This window comes from Hypomesus nipponensis, chromosome 14 (genome assembly GCF_054491055.1).
Source record: "Hypomesus nipponensis isolate SF chromosome 14, ASM5449105v1, whole genome shotgun sequence".
NCBI classification, from domain to species: Eukaryota; Metazoa; Chordata; class Actinopteri; order Osmeriformes; family Osmeridae; genus Hypomesus; species Hypomesus nipponensis.
The window spans coordinates 14,810,792-14,837,802 of record NC_140374.1 but is presented as its reverse complement, the minus strand read 5'-3'; the positions used below and the strand labels follow the sequence as shown (position 1 = coordinate 14,837,802).

At 41.6% G+C, this 27,011-nt stretch overlaps 1 protein-coding gene across 1 annotated transcript; it reads right to left on the bottom strand.

Moving 5' to 3' along the window:
- LOC146258761 (uncharacterized) lies at positions 1 to 24,659 on the bottom strand. The gene is made up of 9 exons (XM_084672528.1): positions 24,541 to 24,659; positions 23,294 to 24,307; positions 19,443 to 19,928; positions 15,362 to 15,424; positions 13,091 to 13,213; positions 6,867 to 6,953; positions 3,502 to 3,574; positions 615 to 710; positions 1 to 324 (listed from the first exon to the last, which is right to left on the bottom strand). The coding sequence occupies exons 2-9, from the start codon at positions 24,290 to 24,292 to the stop codon at positions 188 to 190; spliced, it is 2,064 nt and encodes a 687-aa protein (XP_084528654.1). The 5' UTR covers positions 24,293 to 24,307; positions 24,541 to 24,659; the 3' UTR covers positions 1 to 187.
- Between the last annotated feature and the right edge of the window lie 2,352 nt (positions 24,660 to 27,011).

The window sequence follows — 27,011 nt, the reverse complement described above, 5'->3', positions numbered from 1 at the left end:
TCACTAAGAGTCAGCATCCCACTGTCTGCTTGTGAATTAGAGAAAACAAGACGTACTACAACATTAATTAACTAAATAGATTTCACATCGCAACATGGTGGACAAACAATCAGAGGTCTTATTTTGTATAACAATCAAATTGGTCTAAAATACGTTAAACATAACGTGAAACTGTGAAGATTAATTGTCACAAAGGCGAGCGTGACTGGCCAAGCGGCACAGTTCCGAACTCAAGCTTGATTTGTTCCTGGCTTCTGGAGCGGGAGAGGAGGAGAGAAGGTAGGACGTAATGCTGCATCCTACGTCCTCTGGACCCCTTACCACCTGTGTAAGGAACAGCTTACTTGTAAGACCATCCATAGAGACACTGTTAAATGTGTAGCCTTGTCAATAATGGTACAACCAGCTAGAGTACTTGCTCTACGGGACTATCTCAGGTGAGCATCATTTAGATCATCTAGATGATACAGTATGTGATTTATAATAATTACATCACAAGTAATTTAAATCAAGTACTTAGTCATGTTTGTTTTGAGGGAAGAAGCTCTGTTATTCAATATATTCAGCACGAATATGTGTTTGACTTCAAGACAGCAAGAGGTCATAGTACCCACCTGACTGGGACCCTGGTTTATTAAAGACATCGGTGCTGCCACTCCAATAGTGGGCAGCCATCTTGCCATGGTAGTCTCGGATGTTGGTCTTAGCATCTGAAGACACATGGAGGCATCTATTACACAAAAATCAGCTAACATGAAGTAATCTTATATCAATTCTGTTATCTTGAACTGTTTTTTAAGTTTGTAAATTATGTCAAAGTAATACCATGCAGCTGTCAGAGAGACATGGATGTTTTCCTGGTGTTTATTATACAACAACCATAACTCAAGCCCAGTCATTGTGAATTAGAGCCCAGATTTCTCACTGCTGTATGATGGAAGACAAACACACTTAGTTGATGATGATTGGACTCATTAAGGACACGACTGAGCTTTTAATGAATTTCTCTCTAACAGCTGTCATGGACATACATATCTAAATAAAGACATAAATAATAACATATCCAAGTCATGTCAATAACGTAATGTTGCAGATTTTTATTTTCGATTTTCACTAATGATGTCTCTGGACATTATCTTTCACGCTAACAGCTATCAGTCAAACCTCCCTAATGGCTCTGTGTCAAATGTCTCAAAGTGTCAGGAGACAAGGGCAGTCAAGGACACACGAGCGAGTTGCTCCTGTCTTTGACTCAAAGGGAAACCAACACTCCACTTCTGAGAAGGATCCTTTTAAAACGCACGATGTGCGCAAGTAGCATGGTCATCCTACTAATGCGTGTTTTCTGTCAGTGCTAGATCACAGCTCTGTTGTTCCAGAGGACCCCCATGTTTCTGACCAAGGGTGAGAGTGTGTGTGTGTGTGTGTGTGCGTGACTTGGGGGTGAGGGAGGGTCACCAATACCTAGGTGTCTAATTAGGAAACAGCATCCTGCCTACGAGAGGGAAGGCTGAAATCCCCCTCTACTCCTCCGACCCCCTCCCTCCATTCCTCTCCACAAACAAGAGGCTCAGTGAGAGGTAGAGGGGCCCCAAGGGACTCCCAGAGAGAGAGGCAGTGGGTAATTATCTAAGATAACATGCAATGGGAAGAGAGGGAATTGTGTTTTTGAGCTTGGGGGACGGGAAAAGAGAGAGGGAGAGGGAGAGAGAGAGAGAGAGAATTGCAAGGAGAAAAAGAACAAGGAAAGCCAGTCCTTAGAAAGGTCAACAGTTTCTATTCTTTCAGAGGGCAGTCAACAGCCTGTAATGTCTCTTCAGGATGAATGACATTGTGTCCACGGTTTGGAGAAAATGTCTCATTCTGTATTCAGTCTATGCAGACGGTTTGCATCTGCCAGCCTGCCTGTCCAATCTGAATAAATATGAGTGTGTATGTGTGTGTGCGCGTCTCTTTTGATTGCCATTTCGAGCCAGTAGATGCAAAACTGCCTTAACCCTCTCATAACTGAGGTACATTGAGTAATACAGAGCTTAAAGAAAAGTAACAAATACGAAATAACAGAAATACGAGAACATTGCATTGCTGTTTGATCATTTGATCTGACCCCAAAAAAACTGCAACATCTCTTCACAACAGTTCATACATAGACAGTAAACCAATTATAGTTTACATTTGATATACTGTATAACCGCAAGATTATTGTTCATCGGTCTGTGTGAACACAACAATTACACCAAGGGTTTAAATGAGCTTCACCATGTTGAATAGGTTTCTGTTGCACACAGATCCAATGGGTACAGTGTGTAACTGACTCTGGTCATTACCCCCTGTTTCCTCCCACCGTCACTCCTTCATGTGTCTGTTAAACGCTGTTAGACATCCATCCCTCCCTCGCCCCTCCTTAGAGACTGAAATCTCACTCTCTCTGTGGCACCGAGAGCATTCAAGTTAAAACATGCTTTGTTTTGTTCACGAACAGTTTTGCTTCATAAATTGCTCTTACTCTCAGGTCAGTTTGAAACAAAACCTCTTGTTTCACAGCAATGTGTGCCATGAGGAGGGCTTCGTGTGCTGGTCGAAGTGGAGGTGCCAACTCATGATGGTGTTTGCCTTTTCTTTGGACAGGGCCAACAACAATTCAATGAGTTTTAACCAAAGGAAACTGCTCACAAATGGACTAACGGCAACAGGAAAACTTGAGTGACAGGCCAGAAACCACCCCTCCTTGTCATCAACCATCTTGACTGAAAGCCTGAAAAAGCAACTTGGTGCTTGGCAGACTACAGCCCTTCCCTCTCGTCAGCCATATGGAAACATGCTTTTGTTTTCAGAGAGTGTCTGAAGACTGTGACCCTTAGGGGCCATATGTGTCCTGGGTGAATGAAGCCCATGAACTCTAAGCATATGGCTGTCTGTAATAGCTGTGTGTGTGAAAGAGTGTGTGTGTGTGTATGTAGTGTGTGTGTATGTGTGTTAGTGTGTGTATCCTCTGACTTGCCAACCCACTCCAGGGATCCTCTGGATTTGATAATGAAACAACCCATTGACTTACAACTTGGGCTCGCCTCGTTAGATACAATATTCCAACCCCGCCCCTCCTCTTGCCGGGTGGGCGTGGTGGGGCAACCACAATCATCTTTTGTCAGTGGGGTTTGGCAGAGTCCAAGCCTTGTCAATCTGGGACTTTAGCTTTTCTGCCTATTGTCTGGCAAAAGGTTATTTGCGTCTCAGTGTTTCTCAGATAGGCTTTCAGACTTCAGTTTCTACAGCATGACTCATTATATATTCCGCCCCCTTTCCCTCCAGATTTCACTAGTATAAATTAGAGCCACAAAACGTTTTTTTTTTTTGGGGGGGGGGGGGGGGTTCAAGATTTCATCCCTTCTACACCCTATTTGGGCCTGGACTTGTTGCAAAATGTGTCAGATCTGAGCACAGATGAATTCATGATTATACTTTGAGTATCCAATAAGATTTTAGTTTAGGGTTCTTACTTACTGTAGTTGTTGATGAGGAGCTGAATGATGTGGAGATGACCATGTATAGAAGCCAGGTGAAGCGCTGTGTAGCCCTGCACACACGCACACACACACACGCACACACACACACACACACACACACACACACACACATACATACATATCCTTATTAAAAGGATGTAAAATAAGCTTGTATCCCCAGATAAAATGCTTCAGCATTTCATATAAATGTCCATTAAATTGGGAAGGTTAACTAGTTACAAATAATCCTTTGTTGAAATAACATTCAACACAAAACAAAATCTGGTGGTAGGTCCTGCAAACTGGGATTTCGTTCTGATGAGCTGTTTAACACTAGGATAAAGAGGTACAAACGAGTCAAGTAGCAGCCATTTATTTTTAATTTGTATCTTCCATTGTTCCCCAGATTCTGATATCAGAAACAACCAGATGGAATTTTGAGCTTAACACGTGAGCTGCCTTTTATATTTTGTCAGTGTCTTGATTCAGAGAACCCGCTGTGGGCTGCTGTGCCTGTCGTTTGTACACATTAACTCTGGTCGGTCCCACCGGACCCACTGCCAGTCTGCGGGGGCTCTTCAATGTGTCAGTACTGAACAAAGACAAAACTCACAAACCTGACAATTGACGCTGAGGAGAAGTTATCGGAAAAAAATGTACAGTGTGTTTATGTGTATATATATATATATATATATATATATATATAAAGACAGAGGGACAATTGAAGTCAGTATTCATTAGAGTAATGGGCTTGTAACAGGAAGTGTGTGCGCAGTGCTGGCGTAGTGCTGCTAAACTCTTATCACAACACTGACTTAAAATGGCCCGATGAGGCTTTGATCTGGAGGACAGTAGGGAAGCTATCAAACAAGCTAAAACGTCAGGCTGTCACGTTCTTCCCTTTGACTTGCTTTTTTTTGGTCATTTTTATACCCCGACTGAGCCTTACCCACATCTGTCACAGCTGTGTGTGTTGACAAATGAGCATTGGTGTGAAAAAAGAGAATTCATTTTGAACCAATGAGTGTAAGTTACTCATAATGTAGTGTATGATATAAATGTGTGTAAGTGTATTGCATAAACATTGATCTCTACTTCTCATACTTTATATCATGAAAACATGTATCATAGATTTAGATTGTTTGGAAGTAGTCAATCCTATGTTGAATAGACTGCATGAGTAAACACGGCTATTTCTCTGGTGAGTATGATGAAACATTTTACCTCCATCTTCACTGTCACCTTAGTATTAGACATCAATTGAAAGGTCAAAATCACTTTTATGTGTGAACTTTGAGCTATGGTGTAAATGGGAGGTGAAGGGCATTTCACAGGGGGCCACAAAGCTAAAAGAAGATCAAGGTATATGATCTCTGTGGGAATTCAACTCTGTATGAGGCTTATGTGATACTGGCCTGTGCATATACTTTATTTACTTTGCAGACTCAACTATTTTGCACTAACATGGTGCCAAACCTTCAGCTCTGCAAATGTATTTTGACAAGTATTCTGTTCAGTAAGTGAACATAATCTGGCTTTCAACCATGAAACAGCTTGTTGTGTATATACAGTATCTAGGTATTCAAGAAATGCATGTAAGCTTGTTCACATTGAACCTCCTTTTTCCTCTCAAACTGGAATATTTAGCATTGTCATGACAGGTTTACATGATCTTATTTGATAAACTATATGAAATCATTTTCGAAAGGTAATCAGAGTGACTTACCCCCTTCATAGAACATCCCCATGTTGTGGGAGGACCACCAGGCAGGAACGAAGCCAGGTAACAAGGAATAACAACCACAATCAGAAACAAAGCGTCAATTCCACACTTCAACCAGGTGAATTTACATTGGAAAAGCCTTCTTAATGGATGCAATGTTTACATTCAATAAAAACAAATGAGCTGTTTGGATTAGGCTTTACAAATACCGTATACTCACAATTCTTTATTTTATTTTTACTTACATGCTTTTTTGGGACCAAGATGTGTATGTGTCAAAGAAGTTGGGAGAGAAGACAAGAGGTCAATAGTGCATCCATTTTTTCACAAATGATCGACTAAGCTCAATCCCATTACATAAACCAACACAGATCTATTTAATGGATTTATCAAGACTATCAAATGTACTCTACATTGTCTACGGTCCTTCAATCCAGGTTCCTTAAATGACAGAGCCTCTTTTGTAACACCAGCTGAAAACTAACCAAAAGGGAATAAAAACCTACATACACTCGTATGAATTTCATTACCAGAAAGTCCACAAAAGCCTTAAACCACCTCCAGCAAAGCGCAAGCAGAACCTTGTCTAATGCTCTCCTCTTGATGCCACTCTATGGATTATTGATTTTTGATTTGCTTTCTGCCTGGCTGAGGGCCATTTTATCACAGCCATTACCCTCGTAACGATTAGAGACAAAAAGTTAATTATGTAATTATGGAGCCAATAAGTGACTTGTCTGCTTTGGTTTGCTCTGCTGGGGCTTAAACACTATCTCCAGCGCGCACATCATAACTAGGGCCAGGCTGTGAGGAGAAGAGATTAACACTTGGAGAAGCAGACGCTAAATTGAATTCTCCAGGCCTGTGGCTGTCTGGGAAGCCATTAAGTAATCACAACATTGCCCCCTTTGAATCAATCCACCGCTGCACACAAGGCTGTGTGTGTGTGTGTGTGTGTGTGTGAGGGCATGTGTGTGTGTGAGAGAGAAAGAGAGAGAGAGAGAGAGAGAGAGAGAGAGAGAGAGAGTCAAACATAATGCTTTCTATTTTTATTGACTCTGAAGACCAACTCAGCCTCAGGCTGAGAGAGAGGAACACAAGTCTCTCAGCAGACGCCTAAATCCAGTCCCCGAATGAATTTCAAAAAGCAGTAGGATAAGACTGATAGTGAGTGGGGTGTCAGTACATTTCAAACAGAAGAGTGGATGTGTTTCAAATGATTTAACTGAGCCACTATAATATAATGAATGGACATACCTGGCTGATGTTAATGTTAAGCATCCATGTTAATTGCATTGCCAGTAGCCTTTGGGCAGTAAATGTTAATGCTGATGAGCATTTTTTTAAATTAATCTGACAAAAAGACCGACAAAAAGTCCACTTAGGAGTCATATAACTCACATGTACCCACCGACCCACGTTTGTGTACCCACCGACCCTTGTTTTCATGAATGCGTGTTTCTGGAACAAGGTGTTTATCAGAGGATATTGAGCTGCATAGGCCACGTCTGGGTACTGCTGCCCGTCATAGCAGGCCACGTCTGGGTACTGCTGCCCGTCATAGCAGGCCACGTCTGGGTACTGCTGCCCGTCATAGCAGGCCACGTCTGGGTACTGCTGCCCGTCCATCAACTGCTCACCGATCTGATGTTGACGTCCGCTCCAGCACAAACCATCATGTCCACCGCCTCCAGACAACCTTGTTTAGCTGCCCAGTGGATTGCTGTCTGAGAACACAGACAAAATGGCAAACACATACACACACAGTTAATCAATTAGCCTTTATCTGGCTCTTTCCCACACTCTGAGCTGATTCTTTATTAAGACTGAGTTTATTAACATAAATGTTTATTTTATTTGTGTTTTTATCCATTTCCTTAGCACCCCTTTGAGACTCTGTCTGATGGCATTGTCTATACAGATTTTGGATTATCCGACTTGATGCATATGTCTAATAACACTGATTTAATCCTGAAATTGTGAGCCTAGTCAAGTTTTGTTTTTGCAACCGGTCAAATGGTCAGAATTGAGATAAGCCCCTTACCAGAGAAGGAGAGAGAAAGAGACAAGATATAGGGTTATTTGAATAAAACATTTGACATTTGACTTTAAATGGTCGCTAACAATCCTGAACAGATTTGTCTGTAAAGAAGAGGAAGTGATCTCATTTTAAGTGATGTTGAATTAAAACCATTGTCCCATTTCTGTATTTTATTAAATATTGAATTGTTATGTTTTGCATTTAAACAAATCAGTTAACCCCTTAGAGAAAGGCCTCAATTATTGGTTGCACCATAATTGAGATTAGTGTGGCAGCACTCTTCAGAGATGCATGGGATGTTCAGCAACAAACAGTCATAGCTACCACAATCTACAGTTCTGCTAAAATGTCTACAAAGTCTATTTATTGGTGATGTAATACTTACAAGCTTTATGCCCAAATCAGATGGATTTACAAACAAGAAAAAGCAGAGTAGGAACATTATATCAATTTTCTTATTTATTTTCAGTTCAAACCAATATTATTAAAAGTGTATTACTGTTTTCTGGTAAGAATCATGTCTATTTAAACAATTGAAACAAGTTGAGCTTGTTCTCTTTGCCATGTTTGTCTCCTGACAATTTTTTTTTGCCTATGCTGTTTTAAATTGGCAGAGAATACACTGAGGATTGTGTAAACAATTTATTCCCATAATCTACCTTTTCAGATTTGGGCAAACTCCCCATGCAAATGTTAACATGTTAACCATTATTTCATTCCTGTTAACTGCCCTTTGGATTTGGTATTACAGAAACTGTAAACATTTTGCTTGGTTTCATTTCTCAGGACCACCAACGCCCACCCACCTACCCTAATCCATTCTCTACAACCCTCCACCCCCCCCAAACCCTAACCCTCATCATCCCCTCCCCCCAAACCCACCCTCATCACCACCCCACAGCCCCTACTCCCACCCCCCAATCTTTACAAGGACACAGTGTCAACCCCTCCTATTCTAGCACCACTATTCTCCTCACACTGTCACTTCTCATGTTGCAGTACAGTAAATTAGATCAAACAAATAGAACATTGTTTTCCACAGTTTTCCGGCCATTTAATTACACCTCAACAGTGTTTTCCGCTTCACAAACAACCGAGAGCGAGAAAACATAGAATGAACAATTGCTTGGAAGATGGGGAAAAAAAAGGAAAAGAACGTGTTGTCTTCCTGATTGCTAATGGAAGTTATTTTGGTCACCGCAGCACCCCTGGGTGTTTGTGCTAATGCAGACTGACCACTGTGTTCAGGGAAGCAGGGCTGTTGCCAAGCTGTTTTAACAGGGCTGGTTTCATTAGAAGGTGCTAACCAAGCCCTGCCTCGCCTGTCGGGAGATCTTCTATCGCTCAGTCAGGCCAGGTTGGCCACCCTGATGCGCCAGCCCATTGTACATGACAAAATACGTACATTTTCAACTACTATGACAAACAAGAAACAATACTTGTCAGATACAATTTTAGTTGAGAAGTACAATTTTAGTTGTGAAGTGAAATTGTGAAAAGTTTAAATTAAACGAAAAGTTAAACATGGAACAGCTTTTTAATATGTGTGTAATCACAGTAACACGCATGAAAAGTTACATACGGGAATAAGGAATATAACTACTACATGTGAAGTGTACTTAGGTTACCTCTTTGTTATTTGTAGGGATGTTTAAAATCAGGCCAGCAAGTTGCCAAAAACAACTTGGGACAACAGGACCCTTTGACAGTGACCCAGCATTAAACCTGCGATTGCCAAACAACCACCCTCTTCCAGCCGACTGGCATCTGTTGCCTGTTTGGTGGGTGGTACATCACCAACCCAAAATGAGTTAACGCTACCGCACTCAAAGCAGCAGGGAAAGGAACATCAATAAGGCGTAAATTACACTCCTTCCGTTTTGATCAAGTGAAGCATGAAAAGAAATGTGATTCTCTCAAGTGGAGAGAGGGGTTACACCATTGATGTCGTTACTTCTGCATGGAAGCTTCCATGCAGATCATGGAGGGGCTACACAAACTGAGGGAGCATTTTCTAGGCAAAGCCATATGGATGGATCTTTTTTTCAGGGCTCTTGAATAGAAAGCTCAGTGGTTAGTCTATAGAGGCGTGTTTTCATTGAATGCCTTGTGAAATCCCAGATCTGCCTTCTTTAGCTTCTTTTCAACGACAGGCTACCATAGTATCGCCATATGGGCTGTTTTGAACACGTCTACATACCTTCATAAGGTTTCCATACTGTGGCAAGAGAAGTAATGCTTTTGTATTGCATTAAAAGTGTGCTGTAAATTGTTTCAAATGTGAGTGTGGAGAGCGACCGTAGTGAAGAACATAGTTCTGGAAAAATAAACATATCTAGATTTCAGTGTTTATATATTAGTTAGAGTTACTGATCTTTTATGAGACCAATAACCATCATTTTCTAATTTATCCTCCAATGCATATTGCCAAATTTAGACCAATGATACAGTTTACTCAGTAACATATCGTCTTACACACTTATCTACAGATCTACAGATCCCCTATCTAAAACTGTGAAAATTGCTCTTCAAATAGGCAGAAAGTTACAACAAAACAAAGACAAAAAGCCACAGCTTAGCATTTTGGGCAGAATGAAACACTGTCATTCCATGCAAATATTATCAGTATCCCTTATCTTTAGGGAATGACAGGGAGCTATTCAGTTCTCTTCAGGCTAAAAGAGGGTGACTGTTTGCTCAAATATTAATTACCATGTAATTACAATATCATTACACCCCCAGATAGTATATGCTGCTTTAAACCCCGTCTATGGAAGTGAGCTGAAAATCACTGGACACACTAATTAGCATGGATCCTCTGTCTCAACGTAGATTCTGACCACTTATATTACACCAGTACCGACGCCTGACGAGAAAAAAGAAGGAAAATAACCCAATACTGTCTGGGATGAAAAGAATCATTGTGTATGTAGGACAGTGTTTAGAACCGTGTCGACAGTAAGGTCCTGTCAGAAAACCCAAGACCTGTCAGAAAACATGAAGGGAGTGTCTGCGCGTCTTGCAAAACAACGTTTGCTTTTTGTTAGTTTTGTAGATAAACATGCCAGAAAATTGGACGTCCGTGTGAATCCCATTTACATGAACAGACGTTTGTATTAATATTCTGTGTTTCAAAGACCAGGTACACTTCCGACCTCTGACATTAGCAACTCTCTAAAACTATTATCAAGACAGTTAGACAGAGGTAATAGAGCATCGCGTGTGTTATCAATGCTAAGCTAATTGAGGCAAAACAAAAAAACAAGGCAAAAAAAGGTTCTGTCTGGTCTGCTAGCCTATTAAGATGATTAGGAGAGAAAGGAGGAACAATGACAAATGAAAAAGGCTACTCACCCCCTGTGTTTACATCCAGGTTTACAGAATACAGAAGACAGGATGACCCATCAAGTAGTGTGGTTTACATTTACCGGTGGTAGGAAACAAGAAAAGGGATATTGAAGTAAGCTATAGAGAGAGAGTGGGTGACATGTTGGACAATAAGACAGTAAACATTGTGTACTGTTGCTAGATATTTGTTATATGGATAAGTGAACAAGTAATTTGAGGATGTTCAGAACGGGCTGGGAATTTTGTTTACTTCCCCTGCCCTTTAGACTTCCTTCCATGATATTGAGTAGACAACAATATACCTCCAAAGACCCTGCGGTTACAATTTAGAGCTCAACTCCCCCATTATCAATTCTGGAGTGGGAGGGGGGTGAAGTGTGTGTGTGTGTGTGTGTGTGTGTGTGAAGGGAGAGTTTATCTTTTCAGATGGACTTCCATCTCAATCCTGGTAGAGTTTGAGATATAATCCCTCTTTCTCATTCTCACCTTGGGTCTGATCCACAATGGATCCAATCTAATAGGATCCCAACTTCCCCTGATGAAATTGGGGCCTTCACCCCCCCCCTCCCCTCCCCCACTTATTCATTTCTATAAGAAGATTACCCACTGCTCATTTGTTCTGTTTGTTTAAGCATTTGATTTCCTTAAGACCATTGTTTCGTTATCTGCTCAACTGTTATCTGCTGTGTCTTCTATCAAATGTCAGTGACGGGGGATTGTATTGACCAGTAACCCATCCATTGAAATAGGAGAGAGTATATAGTCCAATCTGTCAGATAAAATGAGAACTGAGGGTGTAATCGCTGATCTCCTAGGAAAATGCATTTTAGGTGAGTATGTACTTGAATACAAGTATGTCTTTTTTAACCAAACGTATAAGTATTAACTTTTTAGCTCAAAACTTTTTGTAATTTAACACTTCAGGCAGATCTCTGTTATTTTATATTCAGCATATATAAATATATACAGACACGTATATCTACAGTATGTTGACACAGTTTTACTGCATGTCTGACAATTTAATGGGAGAGAGGGAAGATTTACATTTCAAAGAGTATGTACTTACAGTGATGAAGTCCTTTTTTGACCATGAAAAAGAGGGAAGGAAGTATTATGCAAGGATTATGCATGGACCTATAATTCAGTTGTGAATTTGTATCTTAAAATCTGTGAATCTACAGTATACAATGTTTGCAGTGAATATGAAAATTCTGGGTCATTAGGAAGAGCACAAACTGTGTCACAAGCAAATCTCCAAATGTGAAGCACCAGTGGCTTGCTTTCATCAGGTCCTTTATCGAATAAAATCTCATTTTAAAACGAGGTGGATGGTTTATCAGCTCTGCCATCTGACAGCCGACCTGGAGGTGAAACACTTTACAAAAGAGCTGCTGTCTCAAGAGGTGCCGACGAGTCAACAAACTGTGTCTGTGTGGGGTTGACAGTGTGTGACAGTTCAATTCATTTCAGACCTAAATGTGATTGACCGATAAGCGTTGGAGCTGTAACCTTAGCTGTAAGTTTTTGTCTTTCAATCTCAATAACCTCTGTAGATGCCCATCAACTTCATCAACACAAGCCCCTTTATCTGATGATCCTTATACCAGAGGGGACTGTGTGTGAGTGTTTGTGTGTCTGTGTGCGTGCGTGCCTGTCAAATAATACTTGTCAGAAGGATCAGGTCAGATCAGTGCAGTGTATTCCAGTCTCGCTCATCCTGCGAGTTAAAATGTACAGTATACAAGAGTGATTACAGTATGTGTGTGTTTGTTTGTTTATTTGTTTGTTTGAGCATGTGTGTGTGTAACCTTGGTATAGTATACCACAAGTGCATCCCGGCACAGCTAAGCATAAACTAGCCAAGGCTAAAATGCCACCCTGCTAAGCCACAGTGGGACATTCAGCTGCCAAAGGCCCATGGGATAAAAGCAGAAAAGCATCACCTCAGCCTGTGTAGGTCGCTGCTAGCGTTAAGCGGTGATGCTAATCCAGCTGTGCTGACCTAGCGTTAGCTACAGGTGGCCACTAGTACAAGTGACAGGCCGTCCCTGGTGGCTTCTGTCTGCCACTCTGGAAAGTTGGCAAAACTTCAAGAAACTTTAGTAGGCACCTCCACTGTTAACATTAGCAGTGAAGAGCTATTGGTGGTTGTGGTCAATTGTTGTTTTATGTTTTATTAGCTGAGGGCACATTGCTAGGTGTTTTGGACACTGACAAAGTATTTGATACAGTTATAATTTATATACAACATACTTCCACTTTGATTAAATTATACAACTATATACAAGGTGTGACTAACACTCGGAAATGCGAGTAAATACATTATGTGTTCATTATTCAACTACAGTTAAAAACCTGGGATTTACCCCTTTAAACCATTCTTGTCCATGGCAGTTCCCAAGCCAGCTCAAGCAAACACACAGTGTCTGAGATCATTGCTAATCACTGATTGGTAGGTAGGTAGCTATACTGTACCTTCTTGGAGGCCAGACTGGGGTCCTGCCTAAGGAGCTGGCGGAGAGCCGCAGTGTTCCCCAGGACACAACTCCGCAGCCAGTCCTTCTCAAGAGGCTCCATTTGGATTCGGTGGAACAGAGACTAGGTGGGCAAGAGAGACAGGGGTGAGGGTGAACGATGCAGATATAACCCCCGTGGCCATTTTGGGGGGTAAAGTCCTGATTCAAAGACTTTCTAGGCCATGAGTGGACAAAGAAAACACATTGGACAAAGCCATTCCTCGTTCTCCTCCAGCTCCCTTACTTTATGAGCATCAGAGGAAAAAACACACACCACCAGACAGAGACGTCTTCGCGTCTAACTTCCCCCACATGCTGTCTATTTGGAACACACACTACTAGTCCAGTCTGAAGTCTTGTCTTGTGTCTCTGAATCTTTCATGAATTTTTCCTTTACAGGTGACTTGTCTGGCAGACAACCCATTTATCTTCACAGGGGAGAAAAGCTGTTATCAGTGGCAAGTTGCTGGGTTGGTTCAGTTAATAAAGATCCTCAGAAGATAAAACAAACTCACTAATACATTTGATAAGGATCTGTTCACTGGGAAGGCTGCTGTGCAAACACTATGGGTGGAGGTTTAAATTAGGGAGGACAAATCTGTATTTGATTATGTCAAATATATTTGAAGGCATGCATAAGCATGCAATACTCCTAACATAAGCATTAGGAGGTGAGTTAACACTGCAAGGTGAGTTAGCACTGCGGGGTGAGTTATTATTGCAAGGTAAGTTAGCATCTGAGTTATCATTGCGAGGCGAGTTAGCATTTTTTCTCTCTCAAATTGACCTAGCAGTTAGCATATCTCCCTGTCCTTTCTTGGATGTCCTCTAACCAAGCCTCCGGGCCACCAGGTTCACAAGCAGGGGTTCGGATGCCATTAGTGGTGTTTATTGACCAGCAGGGCCTTGTGAACGCCACCCAGGTTTAATCAGTGGCCTGCCAGGACATCCACACAGCTCACCTGTTTACGCTAGCTCAGGTGTCAGCTCCGTGTTAATTATAAAACACTCGACCGCACAGGGAGCCTGTCCTTCAGCCTGACAACACACACTGTGGGGAGTGTGGGTGTTGTAGTCTTACAGAGTCAGGGAGAGAGGGAGTGAGAGAAGGAGAGGGGAAGAGAAAAAAGTGTGTGTGTGGGGGGGTGGGGGTTCAGATGGAGGGTTTGAAATATACAATTCCATAAAAGATATGGATACATCTAAAGAGAGTGAGATAGCTAAATGATGTGTTCCTGTTTGTGTTTTGTTCTTTTCTCCCTCGTGCGTGCTTTAGGCATTGGCACAATGTAGGAGGAAAAGTTTAGCCTCTGTAGCTTTTACTGGAGGATGTGATTCTAGTCTCTGTTTATCTGAAACAATTAGCCAGTCAGTTGAGAAGTCGGGAGGAAGTGGACCCAAATGAGCCACCGAGAGATGATAAAAGTCAATACAAGATACAGAAGAGGGATGGGTGAAGGATGTGGATAATTGTGGTAACTGGAGAAGCCTTCACACTTCCAATGCACAATAAAAGAAACAAGCAGACAAGTTATCATTAACTTAAGGATCACTAAAGAAACAATACACATAATGTAAAGTACCCAACACTTTGACTGCGTCTGTATGCTATTTCTTCAACCTGCAGTGAGGGTTGCCACATACTGTTGCCCCATACTTTTATACTTTATAATCCCCTCAGTGTCATTGTACGCTCTCCTACTCCGTTTCTCTCTCAGTTTCTTGCTTTCAGTCTCTCTCTTTCCTAATCCCCTCTCTCTCTCTTTCTCTCCTTCTTCCCTGGCGAACTCCAGTTCCCACCCACCACTCACACTCTCCCCCACTCTTTTTCCCTCTCCACTCCACTCCTCCCCTGTTGTTAAGGCAAAGGAGGTCCCCTGCCGGTTCCCCTGCCGGTTCCTCTCAACCCCCGCTGCCTCCAGTCAGCCACTACCGTAGGAGGCTGTCACAGCCAATCAGCAAACGGCTCTGTGTCCCGCCACGCAGGAGGACGGCTACAATTATGGGGTATCGCCATGGGAACGGTGTGGAGGAGTGGGGGGGTTTGGGGGGGGGGGCGGCGGGAGTCTCTATTTCATCCTGGGATGTTTGGCTACTGACAGCTCTCCCATGTCTTACTAACCTATTCTGGGTGAAGGGATGCTATCATGTCCACGCACAATGATAAGCACCTAAACTGTCTGCAAATATGTTTGGGTAGATCTATGCAGATAGAGAAAGCTTTACCTACCATGACAGAGGATGCAGCAACACTTCTGGTATCATCCTCTTGGCCCTGCTGCTCCCTATAACCCTGCAACACATGATGAATCATTGTTAGCATTAGCATCAACTATGAATAACAAATTAGACTGCTGAACACATTAAATTGCATTTGCCATGTAGGCTAACAGTATGTTGTACACTTTCTACTTTCACAGTTGTGAGATATTCAGAATGAAAACGAGCCCTCGTGTTAATGTTGAGATTGGTTATATAAGTCTGAAGACTGGTGGTGAATGTCCCAGAGGGAGAGATTCAGGGGGAATACATAACAAATCCATTAAAATCCTAAAAAGATGTTTTGAATTCTCAAAGGCCCCCTAAAACACACTTTAGAAGACTTTTGAGATGAAGCTCCTTTCATCTCCAAACTGACATCTTTATTTAACTTCCATTGTCAGATCAGCAGACTGTAAAGGTCTTCTAATTACTGAGAGACTTGATTTGACAATGTCGTTCCTTTCTTTTTCCATACAGACCACGTATGAATAAATCTGTTTCATGTTTTTATTTCACTGATCAGCTCCCAATTCCTACACCTCAAGCGCTCTTCAATTGCGATGAGCTTTTAGCGTGATTTCCCTCAGCAAAACCAACAAAATGGGGCGATAACACACATTAGTTTTGCTGGGATTTTGCTTTCAGGCAAAATATATCCTGTACAATTCCCCAAATCGGCAGTCAGACACTCAAATTTACTTATTCAATGCAGTATGACACACACAAACGGTACACACGCACCAGTTACTGCGCAGTGAGAGAGCATCGTGGTAGAAACCCCTATTGTTCTGATGGACACTTGCTCCCTGTGTGAAATGTACACAAGGAGCAATGCTTTGTTTGAGGAGAGAGGAGGATGCACCCCTGGAGAGAGAGGAAGGAGGGTGCCTCTATTTTATAATTAGTAATCTAAGAAACACGCACACACGCAAAAAGAACACTCACAAAACGGCACACATTTGTACCTGGTGGAATTTGTTTGTGTTCATTATTTCAAAGTTGAATGCGAGGTAAAGCTTTTACATGCTCATGTTGATTGTAGGTAAAATAATGAGCAAATATTCCAATGAAAAGATTATGTCGCTAAGACTTTAAAGCTATAGCAGGTGGAAGAGTTTGCTTTGTGTAAAACTTGCAAACACTTGAAATCTAATTGGGAACATAGGATTGTCTAAAATGCATTGACTCTTTATTCAAAGTGATTTATTGTCTGACCATCACAAGATCGAGCCTCTAAGAAAGCAAGAAATATTCAACCAAATGCAAGAATGTGGAAGTAGCCCCTCGAATATGACCTCTCTAGCCCTCTCTTCAACATCCACACCACCATCCAGTTCCCTTTCACCGCCCAACACAGGGGGGTGACCAGATAATAAAATCAACTTTTCTCTGTGTTGACGCGACATGAATGGGCTCCTCTTCCCCCTTGAACAAAGTGTCCAGCTCTTAGCATAACAAAGCCTTTTCCCAGCCTGCTCCTGCTCCTGCTCCTCCACTCCTCTATCTGTTCATCCTGTCAAAACACGAGCGCTTCGCACTCCCCATCTCTTTCTCCTCCCTCGCTTCCAACACAATAAGAGCCCTTTGGATCCCCTGACAGCTACAAAGCGGAGGCGGCAAGGGGTGGGGTGGTGCTGGTGGTGGTGGTAAGAGGAGGGGGAGTAGCCAATCTTTCCGCAGTTCTGGATTGGCCCTTTTGTATTTCAATTGGCGTCCTAATTGGTCGTGTTCATGGGTCACTCCGTAAAACCGGTAGCAATGAAATCCTGCAACCTGGCTGATAAGCCATTGGTCTGAAACAAGGCATTCAGTTAAAAAAGAGTACATAACAATGATGGAGAGAGAGATTTATGAATATAAGAAAGAGAGAGAGAGAGAGAGAGAGAGAGAGAGAGAGAGAGAGGTGAATTTGTGAAAAGTTGTGAGGAGGAAGAATTATGTTTTGAAAACTGTCCAGCAATTGAATTTGGTGTAAAGAATATCCCCTTCTATCTTTAGTGAACATTACCATTTTTAGAGATCAATTGCAACTTTTTTACCCTTGTGTGGTAATCATATTTATGTTACTAACCCAGTGTTCACAGGTCTGATAGACCCATTAAAGATATTAACTAACCCCTAATATGCAACAGTCTGGGGTAGACTGTGAGAAAACAGGGGAACACAAGGGTTACTGACATAATAAGAGGCAGAGACTATAATAAGCTTTCATTATCAAAACAAAACAGAACACCTTGACTATCATGAGCTCATCTATTGTATGTCCCTGTTGAATTACAATGAGAAAAGCAGGCAAGAACGGTTCTGATGATGAAAAAAATTATCTTTGTGTCCCTAAAGTAAGCGTTTTATTAAAAGCTAAAAAAGACAAACCCTTCATCATCCAATCAATGTGATAAGCAATGGTGTCTATCATAACATTTGCATCTCTTTTGATTGGGGTTATGAGCCACACTAATAGCATAAAAAGGCAATTTTTAGATATATAATCAAGAAAGGTGTTGTACTAGTCAGTGTGCTTCATGTAATCTAATAGTCTTTGTAGCCAAATTTCAATTTCTAAGGGATTTACATAGGGAACACCCCCGGCGATAAAGGATTTATTATAAAGGCATGAGAACCCATGAGGCTAGTACTTTCCTTTAATTATTGTTCTAGAATCAAATGTTGGCCCCGCAGTCATGATTCGATAATTCTGTCTGAAAATTAAATGTTTCTAAACAGTCTAGTGAGATGGAAAAGAGAGCCTGAAAGACCATTAAGACTGAGAAAGATGGATTCCATACTTCCTTTAATGAGAGCCGAGGAGGTTTACTTCTCTGAGGCATGACTAAGCTATATTGAAAAGGATAATATTGGCCTCGTAAAGTCACTTGTGTATATTTTGGTTCAATTATGTCATGTGGTTCTCGTTTTTTGTGTAACCTGAGTATGTGGGCATTATCATAGTGCACAAGAGACATTATGGGACACGTGTTGACAATAGTTTTATTCTAATACCTTTCCAACTTTATTGGATTGTTCATGAGCAAAGTTTGATTTTGTCGTTATTAAAGCACCCCGATTCAGGGTTTGAATTGAAAACCAGCCTCTACACAAATCATGAGAGATTCATGTCAACATAGAAACAAAATGGCCACGCCATTTTTACAGAACACCATGTAAATCAGTTTTGTGGTAACTAATGAAAGGTCTTGCACACATTAACATATTAATTGAGATTTCCACAACCCGGCCTCTCCAGTGAGCTACATTCAAATCATCATCTTTGGTCGCCAACTGAGTTTTTATTTTATTTTATCTAAATGACAGTGGAAGAAGATAACAGCATTGTAGGGACACCCACCAGGGTTGTACGCTTTTGGAGTAAAAGGCTCTTATCTCAACCAGAGAACCCCAGCTTATGCAATCTGCCCTTCCATTCAGCCCGACGAACATATGATTGTTTGAGAAATGAAAAACCCATTTGGACGAAGACGACAGGCATGAAAAGGCGACGTCTGTGCTGTAGCATGCCCCTCGTTGTCAAAGCCTTGTGGGGTCGCGAAAGGTCAAGGGAATTATGATTCCTAGAGCGTCTAGCCTGGCGTCTGAAACAACTATACAGCCCTGGTGCTCATCCAAGAGGTCCCATATTCCAATCTGACCTCCAGATAAAGCGGCCCTTTTTCGACGATAATGAAACTTGATAGCTCTAAGGTGAGACATGATAGTTTTGTCAAGAGGGGAATATCTGTTGTTCGATTACAAGGGTACAACTTGGCCAAATGGAGGAGTTTTTGTGCAGGAGCTTCGCCGATCTTTTACAGCTACTGTATCCTCTGGCTGTGGTTAGGGCCATGAAAGCCATGATGATTCACTTTATAAACATAGGTCTTCTACACCTATAAGGGCTCAGTCAAGCACCAGTGAGTAAGACACAGGATAAAGTAAGAGGAACTCTATGTGTTGTTAGGTGTCTCTGTGTGTGCCATCGGTATGTGTGTGTGTGTTTGTGCAGGGGGGTGATTGCAGGTTTGTACGCCATCAGTGTGCTTGTGTTTGCTCACCCTGGAAGAGATGGTCACCTCGCTGGCACACAGGGAAACAGAGTCACTTCTCAGGGACAGCAAATCAGAGCAGGCCATGTCAACTCCGTCACTGGCATCACTGAGACAAGGGCTGGGGATAGGGCTGGGACTATGACTGTCACTAAAGCCTGGACTGAGGCTGGAACAAGGGCTGGGGATAGGGCTAGCACCTGGTTCTGGACTGAGGTTGGGACTAGAGCCGGGGATAGGGCTGGGAGAAGGGCTGTGACTATGACCTGGACTGAGGCTGGGACAAGGGCTGGGACTAGGACCTGGACTAGGTATGGGACTAGAGCTGGTCATAGTGCTGATATTAGGGCTAGGACCTTGGCTTGAGATAGGGCTGGGATTAAGGCCTGTAGCCATCACTGATACTGCTGGTATCATCAGATCTTGTGGTCTCTCTGGTCCCTTCAACCTGGCTGCTTCTGGTTCCCCAGGCTGGACCTGTGCAAGTTCTCGTGCCTGGCAATGGGACACAAAAAAGGATTTTATAGGTAGGGTAGTCACATATGTACAAAGCATCCTCCCCCACTCCGCCCCCCACACACACACATACACTCACATACACACACACACATACACACATTTAAATGCATACAAACCCACTTTCCCAGTCTCAGTATCAGTATCTCTTTCTCTGTTGCTGTTTTTTTTTTATCTCTCTCCCAGAAATACTTTCTCAAAACATTCACCCACCCATGAAATTATTGTATGAATCTAAATGACGAACAAATCATATTTCACATGCTATCCAAATACAAACTAACCAGAACCTTTACAGAAAGCACAAAACATGATATAGGGTATCAGCATCAGTTCCAATAAGAGTCCTGTCTCTCAAAAGGCTTTTGAGCAGCTGCTGAATTACCATATAAGAAAGTGTTTACAACTCAACAAAATGTCTGCTCGCCTCTGTGAAAGTTGCATTCACCAGCACTATCTTGAGTACAAAATGAATGGTTTGCTTGTTGGATGCAATTAGGGTCCGCCCGAAAGCTGTGATTGTCCTTTAACTGTTTAAGACTGACGTCCCACGAGAGCTAATTATCCACACACTATTGTCCTTTACTCACACACTCTCAGATACACGCACAACACACCAAGACCGCTGATACGCTCACACACAGATATACTATAGATCTGACTGCTGAACTGATGAACATACAAACAATAGCCCAACACAAATACACGTTGATGCACACAGAGCTAATAAAAATTAAATAAATGATAAATCAAATCACTGTAATATGCTTGATTTCAGTTAATAGTCTCTCAGTGCCACTGTTTGATCATTATGAAATTCTTATATGCCACAAATAGTGGCCTCTTTCAAGTTATTGCAATTTAATAAAAACACTTGAACAATCTGCTTAGGAAAATATTATAGCAAAAAAAAGTTTTGGGGTCATAAAAGCTTTGTGTTATAATTACCAGAACTCATTGAAAACAACTGTAAAAGATACACTTGCGTGGCATGTAAATAGCAGGCATTGTATGCTCAGAACATTGCATTGCAGACTGTTTAGTGTAAAACAACATTTGGAGCAAAAGTACATGAATACCACACTGTCCAGACGTTTATTTCTTCTAAAAACAAGATGTTAATTATATGCTATCAAGCGACGAGTTTTCAGATGAGAAGGCTGGTGTTGGTAGTAGGTTTCAACATATATGACACAGAGGGGACTATAATTGGTTACAGTGACTGTCATACGTGTGTCATCAAAGACGCTGAATATCTGCCAAGCATAGGCCATTAGCAAGTACAGACAAATGAAGTGTCCATGTTCATTTAACAACACAACAGTAGATGCGAGGGCAGTGTGCGGAGATGGCAGGAAGGAGAAGACAATAACTAAGCAAGTTCCGTTGTAGACGTACATCCCGAATCAAAGGCAAGGGAGCAGGGATTTCACAGTGGCTTGACAACAATGTAGCAACAAGGGAACGAGGACCGTGACAGCCATAGTCTGCTACTCAAGGACAGCACACAGCACAGCTATGTTGTTTTAAAATGCCATGCCAAATTTAAATAGACATGTTATCCCATTAAGTTTTCCCAATACTGTTGGGTTTGTCACAATCTTGAATATAAATACATTCACTGAAGATTTTTTTAACCTTTATTGTCTTTATAAAGCTTGTTACAGCACACACCTCACAGTGGGCCGTAATCATAACCAAAATAGCTTTCTGCCTTCAGAAATATTCATGATCTTCTCCATGATCTCTTTGACATCTCCATAGTTATTGGTGCCGTAAAAACTCAATGAGATGGGCTAAGTATGTTAGCATTGCTTTTTAATGTATTAAATATAAATATTATTCAAGATTTAGAGGGCAAAATAGCACAAGCTGAGGTAAAACAGCTTATATCGAAGGTGAGCCAACTGTAGATATTTGATACAGGACATAATAGCACAGTCAGACCTAATGATGCCAGGGGCTCAAGGGTTACTTGAGATAAGAACCTTTGAGCAGGGGTGTACAGAAGTGCCCTCTCTCTTTCCCTCCCTTTCTCTAAACCTCTCTCCCTCTCTTTATCCCTGCCTCTCTCTCTGTCATTCTCTCTTTCCTTCTTTCTCTCTCTCCCTTTATGCCTCTCCCTCCCTCCTTCTCCGTCACTCTCTGTCTCTCTTCCTCTTTCTGGATTGGCATCTTCCTATTTCCTCTGCAGGAGAGTGTGTGTATTCCCCAGTGAACACTCAAGCCTGTAAATTGTTTATCAGACACTAATGCAGGAGCCTAATCCTATTTGCATTCATATTAGTTCCCCCCGTATCGCAATCCAAGGGAATTACTTATTCGAATTCTTCTGAGGGGTAAATAACTTTATGCATGATATCGGTATCTTCATAATTCAGATCGCTAAAGTCAATTTGGTTTAAGTGCTCCTCCACCATATGCGGGATGGGTTCTGAGGAAACTTATTTGAAGGCGGTTCGGATCAGTGAACATGTACACACAAGGGTGGGTAATGGAATCTATCACAGGAGCACTGTAAGAGAGTTAAATTCTCACATGTTTACTCCTTCAGAATCCCCCGGCACAGCCATAAGCCTCACAGATTCAGAAGTACAGTTACAGTATGTAGCCAAAGTGCTTTGTGACAGAGTGGATACCCAATATTTTCACTTATTTGCATATAGATGTGTTTTCGTATTTAATGAGCTTGAATTACCCAGACTATTCAATTATCAAATACATGTCAATGTTTTGCTTTCTGATCGTTCAGACAGATTCAACAATGAAGAATTTAAAGTGTACAAAGGGGCTGGTGACATAGACCTTAGAGCTGAAGCATTGTCATACAAAACCAAACTGCAATGAAACTGTTGTATTTCAGTATACTGATATGCAACACCCAACTAACAGAGTGTAGTAACACAGTAATGAGTGAAAAATATAGTTTGAACAACTAACGTTGAATGGGAAAAGGTGTCATGCCTATTAAACAGCGAGGTTCAGGATTCAGGCCACAATTACCAGCCTCAAACTAAGAGACGGGCTAAAATATGAAAAATAGAGTGAAATATTGAGTTATGAGTTGGAAAGTGGTTTGATGAAACTGAATAAGACCCAGATTGGTGTAAAAAGCTGTCAGAAAACCTGGGCTTTGAACTTGATCAGAGACATCGTTTAAACAAGGAACAAAGCCAGCACATGTGAAGAAGAAAGGGCTACCTGCAAGTGGTGAAAACAAAGAGGTTGCAGAAGAGTAGACATTTGGCAGTGTGATCTCATGTCGAGAGGGAACCGTTGAAACCTATGAATATAGATGAGGGCGAGATGTGCATATTTCCCATCAGGCCTTGTGTCTTACTCACCTCCTGTGCCTGAGTGATCACCACGGCTGGGATGCCACCACCTGGCTCCCCAGCCTCATCCCCACAAGGCTTGTCAGTGACTGGCTCCTGGTCAGGGTTAGTTGGGTCGGCTGAGGAGGGTCCGACGGATGACACTTGTTCTGTTACAGGCTGTTTGTTTTGGCCCTGCTGTTGGGTTGTATCAATACCAGGTGATGGGTCAGAATTTCTAACTACACCAAGATCTAGATTGTGTGCCTGGCCATTATGTAGCTCATGCAGCTGTGTGTTGTCCTGGTCTACTTTGCCTTCAGTGTCTTGGTTCTCAGATAGAACTTGGTCCAGGTTGTTTGACTGATCTTGGACAGAAATGTGTGTAGTATCTGGACTTAATGCTTGGTCCTGGTGTTGAGTTAGATCTTGGTGTGAGGCATGCTGAATATCTTCTTCTTCATGACCTTCTACTAAAGCATCAGCACTTTCCTGGTCCTGATCTCGGTCCAACTCTGGACAATGAAGTCTTTCTTGGTCATGGTCAAAATCCAAGTCTGGATAGTGGAGTCTTAGTTGGTCACGGTGGCCCAGTTTTATATTATATAGTGTCTCTTGGTATTTAGGTGGGCTGTGGTCCTGATTATCTGGTCTTACATGATACTGAAGTCCTCCTTGATCCAGTTCTTGATCTTTTACTTCCTGTTTCACACTGTTTAGTTCTTCTCTTTCCTGTTTTTGTTTCTGGTCTAAAGGGTATTTTGTTTCCTTGTCCTGTGCTTGATGGTTGTGTAGCACTTTGAGTATGTCATGGTCTCGCTCAAAATCCTCATCATTACTTTTCAGTCCTATCATCTCTTGAACCTGTGCTAGATCAGACAGTCTTTGCTGGACTGGCGTTGGACTCTGATCTTCAATGTTCGGTCTATCAAGGTATTCTCCTGCCGTTGAAGACTGGGCCTCGTTGCCACAATCTGGAGAACTTGGGTCCACCACCAAGGGTGGGCTTCCTGTATGGGATTCCATCATGGTGTTCTGTGTTACCTGCCAATGCAGTGCAAAGGAGAACAAATTAGCATACACTTACATGTCCCCTTCTAGTCAATCAAAGAGGAAACCAGAATTAGTCCTTGTAATAGGCTACTATTTTTTCGTTTAAGAATGGCTTTACAGTAATGCCCATGGGAAGTAATTATGTTCAAGTTCATATATTTCTTACTTAGATAACTATTAAAAAAGGAGCATTTTCAATTAATCAAACATTGTCTACAAGTAACCTTTACTGTTGTACCCCCAGGGCTAAGCTAATTTGTGATGAATATAACAAGGAGAGTGCCAATCCCTTTCATCTGTGAACTTATCTTCACAAAAGAGAGATTATGCCTTGGAGAAAGATGACTAGATGATGGAATTGAAGAGTGTATTTCCTTAAATATTCAACTGTATTCATTCAAACTGTTTCCATGTGATGCAATTCAACACCATGATAGCTTTCTGATTCCACTCAGTGTTAAATATGCATTAAAGGATAAAATGCATAGTAGGATTTGTGTTAAATTAAGGGTAACTCACTCATACTAAACCATATCCATAACTGTTTACTCATTTAAAATAATGGTCAACCACCGTATCACACAGATACACAACCTTCAAACCTTTTACAGTAAACCTAAAGGCCTACAGGCTCCCCCCCCCCCCCTCACCCCCCCTTCAACTGCAGTACCACATTAATGAAGGGATGTTTTAAAAAGCGTGAAAATGCCATTTCTAATCTATTCAACCCAACTGTGGTGTGCGGGCAAAAAAACTGCCCATGATCCATAAAGCGATCCGCTCGTCACCTGCACCATTTCACCCGGCAACGGTACGGAGTGCAGTCATGCTTGTGATGCGCTCAGAGAGACTCCTTAAGGGGACCGTCTTCACATTACTCAAGCTTCATTATGCCCAATCAATATTCGTTTAGTGGCCGAGGTTATTGACTCCTTCTCAAATCAAGGTAGCCTACTCCCTTCTCCACAGCTCCTTGACACCGCTCCAGTAATTTGTGTCGTTAATTTTTTAATATATATATTATCCAATGGCTCTTGCAGAAGTAAGCAGTCGAAATATTTCAGTGGCCTGTAAAATCTGCCTTTTCCATATTGTTTAAACAAACTGAAAATTATTCAAATCTATCAAGTGCAGGAATTCACCGAGTTTTCCTGTTGTAGGCGACACAGAAATAGATGACTGATATGTCATTATAATGACATGACAGTGATGGGAACAAATCTTAAATCCTATTATTCCTTTCCAGGTAAAACAAATGATCTAGAACGAAGCTGTCAACATCAGTTATGATCGATCAGTTAGGTCTGTCTACTTGTAGATGTAGTGCAAAGGAAAGCTTACCTGGAAACTTATCTGCGATCCAAGCGAGAGTAGGCTACCTAGGGTGGCTAGGAGTAGCAATTATAAAAGATGTTCATCGTTACTTAAAATCCATGATCCATTTCCAAGAGGTTTATGTGTGAGTAAGACGGTGTATCTGACTGATGACTGACCACAGACATTCCTGTCATAGGCAGACTGAATGTCACTCCGTTAAGTAGCACTCTAATTATAGTAACTACAAAGAAGCTTAACACTGGTGCCACGCATGTTTACAGAGAGAGTTGTCATAGTATGGTTACAGATGAAGACATCACAATATCACTACACCCTTATGACTCTATAGTTCTTGCCATATTGTACTTAATATGTAATTGTGTAATTAAATTAAGGCAACTCTTTAGATTAATAATGAAGTGGATTGTTGATATAAATTGAGTTTAGGATATAAATATACCGTTGTGACCTAGTTTCAAGTTAAAGGTATTCATATTTTTTTGCCAGCAACTGAGGAATAGTTTGCAGTAACAGTTGCACAGATCTTTATAGATCTTTAGAGTGTAAGGATAAGGATTATCTTCACTAATCTTCTCTGAGTACATCACAATGCTTACAGATCTGTGATTATTGTCTCCAGAAGTCCAGTAGGTATTTCAGTTGGTTCAGACCGGTGAGTAGGTTACCTCAAAGAAGAGTCAATGCCAGCAACTTCCACTTCTGACGTGCCTACCATGGTGTGGGCTTGCTTTGGCCTGATATCATAAGCTGATCATTTATCAAAGAAAGACCAGATCACAAAAAATATATATAACAAAATGAATTCACTCAAAAACTAAGCTTTTTGCAATCGATTTGGTTTCAGTACATATGGCAAGTTTGCCAGCCATGGTCCAAATCATCATTTGGCAGGACAAACAGCGAACCCTCTTGGTTAGCGGGAGGAATTGTTAACGCCAGGGTGATCAATAGTTGAAAGAAAACTATTGGCATACAGCCTGAGTCAATTACATTTTGACACCGAGTCATCGCATTAACCAACAGTGTTAATATGTATTATGAATATCAGTCTCTTGAAACGTATACTCTACTACCAGTGCGTGTGTGCGCGCGAGTGTGTGTTGACGGGGGTGGAGCTGACAATAATACAATGAGGCTGCTCTTCTTTCGCTGACTCCCCTTTCAGGAGGACTGCATTCGATTCAGAATTCTCAATTTCCAGGATCTGGCAGGGTGACATTCGCAACGCGTTGCGCTCGCAGGCTGCTGTCGACTAACCCACCCAACTGGCAGCTCCAAAAATATAACAAGCAGAAATAGTTTGAAATGGTACTTAAATGATTGAAGTTGTTACACTTCAACGTGCACATTGAGGAAA

What these genes read in the sequence shown, in the direction of transcription:
- LOC146258761 (XM_084672528.1), bottom strand. Translation starts at nt 24,292, where the DNA reads ATGATGGAATCCCATACAGGAAGCCCACCCTTGGTGGTGGACCCAAGT. An exon ending in TTGCTGCATCCTCTGTCATG is followed by an intron (nt 13,214 to 15,361) that starts GTAGGTAAAGCT and finishes TTGCCCACCTAG; the next exon opens with TCTCTGTTCCACCGAATCCA. An exon ending in TAAACCAGGGTCCCAGTCAG is followed by an intron (nt 325 to 614) that starts GTGGGTACTATG and finishes TTCCTTACACAG; the next exon opens with GTGGTAAGGGGTCCAGAGGA.